Here is a 1045-nt window from a genome sequence, read left to right on the forward strand (position 1 = left end):
CGTTAAATAAATCATTGCTGTTGCGGTGTAAGGGCGGTCAGGTTGATACCCACGTCTCATATTTCATGACTGAAACCTTCACAGACTGAGAGAGTGAAGTAATTGCATATGTGAGCGTGTCCTACTGTTGGTAAACAGCGTTGTCCTTTGCATACCAAGGGTTATCCAGTGGTTTATTATAGCCCCGTCCTTGCATATCTCCTCATTTGGTTTCAGTCGTTTATCACGCTCTCTTTCACTCCCAACAGGACGGTGATGAAGTCGGGCTCAGAGATGGTGCGGGTGGGGCTGCGGACGTTCTTCGAGAACGCCGCAGAGGACCTGGAGAAGACGTTCGAGAACCTGAAGCTGGGGAAGTTCACTCACTCCCGCTCGCAGATGAAAGGGGTGTCGCAGAATATCAACTACACCACTGTAGCTCTGCTCCCCATCTTAACCGCTCTGTTTGAACACATCACTCAGCACCACTTTGGAGTCGACCTGCTGCGTGAGTCCCGACAGCCGAGGAATGATCAAACATGTTGTTTGAGAGGCTGATAAAAAAAACTAGAGTCAAATGTAAATGTTCAGTTTATTATAATGTGTAGATTATATGCTTTCTACATCCCGACGCCATGGAACATCATGTCATTATGTCACACACTTATTTACACAAATGTACATCACAGGATCCGCTTATAAGTATACATTAGCATAATAGTGAGGGATTCCCACAATGCTAAGTTAATATCCATTCAGCCTATTTATTTAACTTGCGCTGTAGTGTATTTTACAATATTGTGTTAGAGGAAAACCTGCATGACAATATTAGGTAACTAAAACACGTATCTGCTTCATTAATTACCATGTTAGCACTGGGAATTGGGTATCTATGTTTTTTAAAACATTTTTTATTGCTTTAAAACTTAACATAACTGGATACTTTTAATACAACGGGGTGGTTTTGGTAGTACACAACAAAGCTTAGGTTGTTTTTTTTTTTGCAGTGGATGATGTCCAAGTGTCCTGCTATCGAATCCTGACCAGCCTCTATGCACTGGGCACT

At 42.5% G+C, this 1045-nt stretch overlaps 1 protein-coding gene across 1 annotated transcript; it reads left to right on the plus strand.

The window, feature by feature from the left end:
* Positions 1–248: 248 nt before the first annotated feature.
* On the plus strand, positions 249–1033 carry LOC111654915 (ryanodine receptor 3-like; the record flags this gene model as incomplete). The annotated part of the gene is made up of 2 exons (XM_023406132.1): positions 249–487; positions 987–1033. Coding segments are annotated over 2 exons (286 nt in total), but the record flags the coding sequence as incomplete, so codon positions are not given.
* Positions 1034–1045: the final 12 nt, after the last annotated feature.

This window comes from Seriola lalandi, unplaced genomic scaffold (genome assembly GCF_002814215.2).
Source record: "Seriola lalandi dorsalis isolate HSWRI2012SDOR001 ecotype SW California unplaced genomic scaffold, Sedor1 jcf7180001958093, whole genome shotgun sequence".
NCBI classification, from domain to species: Eukaryota; Metazoa; Chordata; class Actinopteri; order Carangiformes; family Carangidae; genus Seriola; species Seriola lalandi.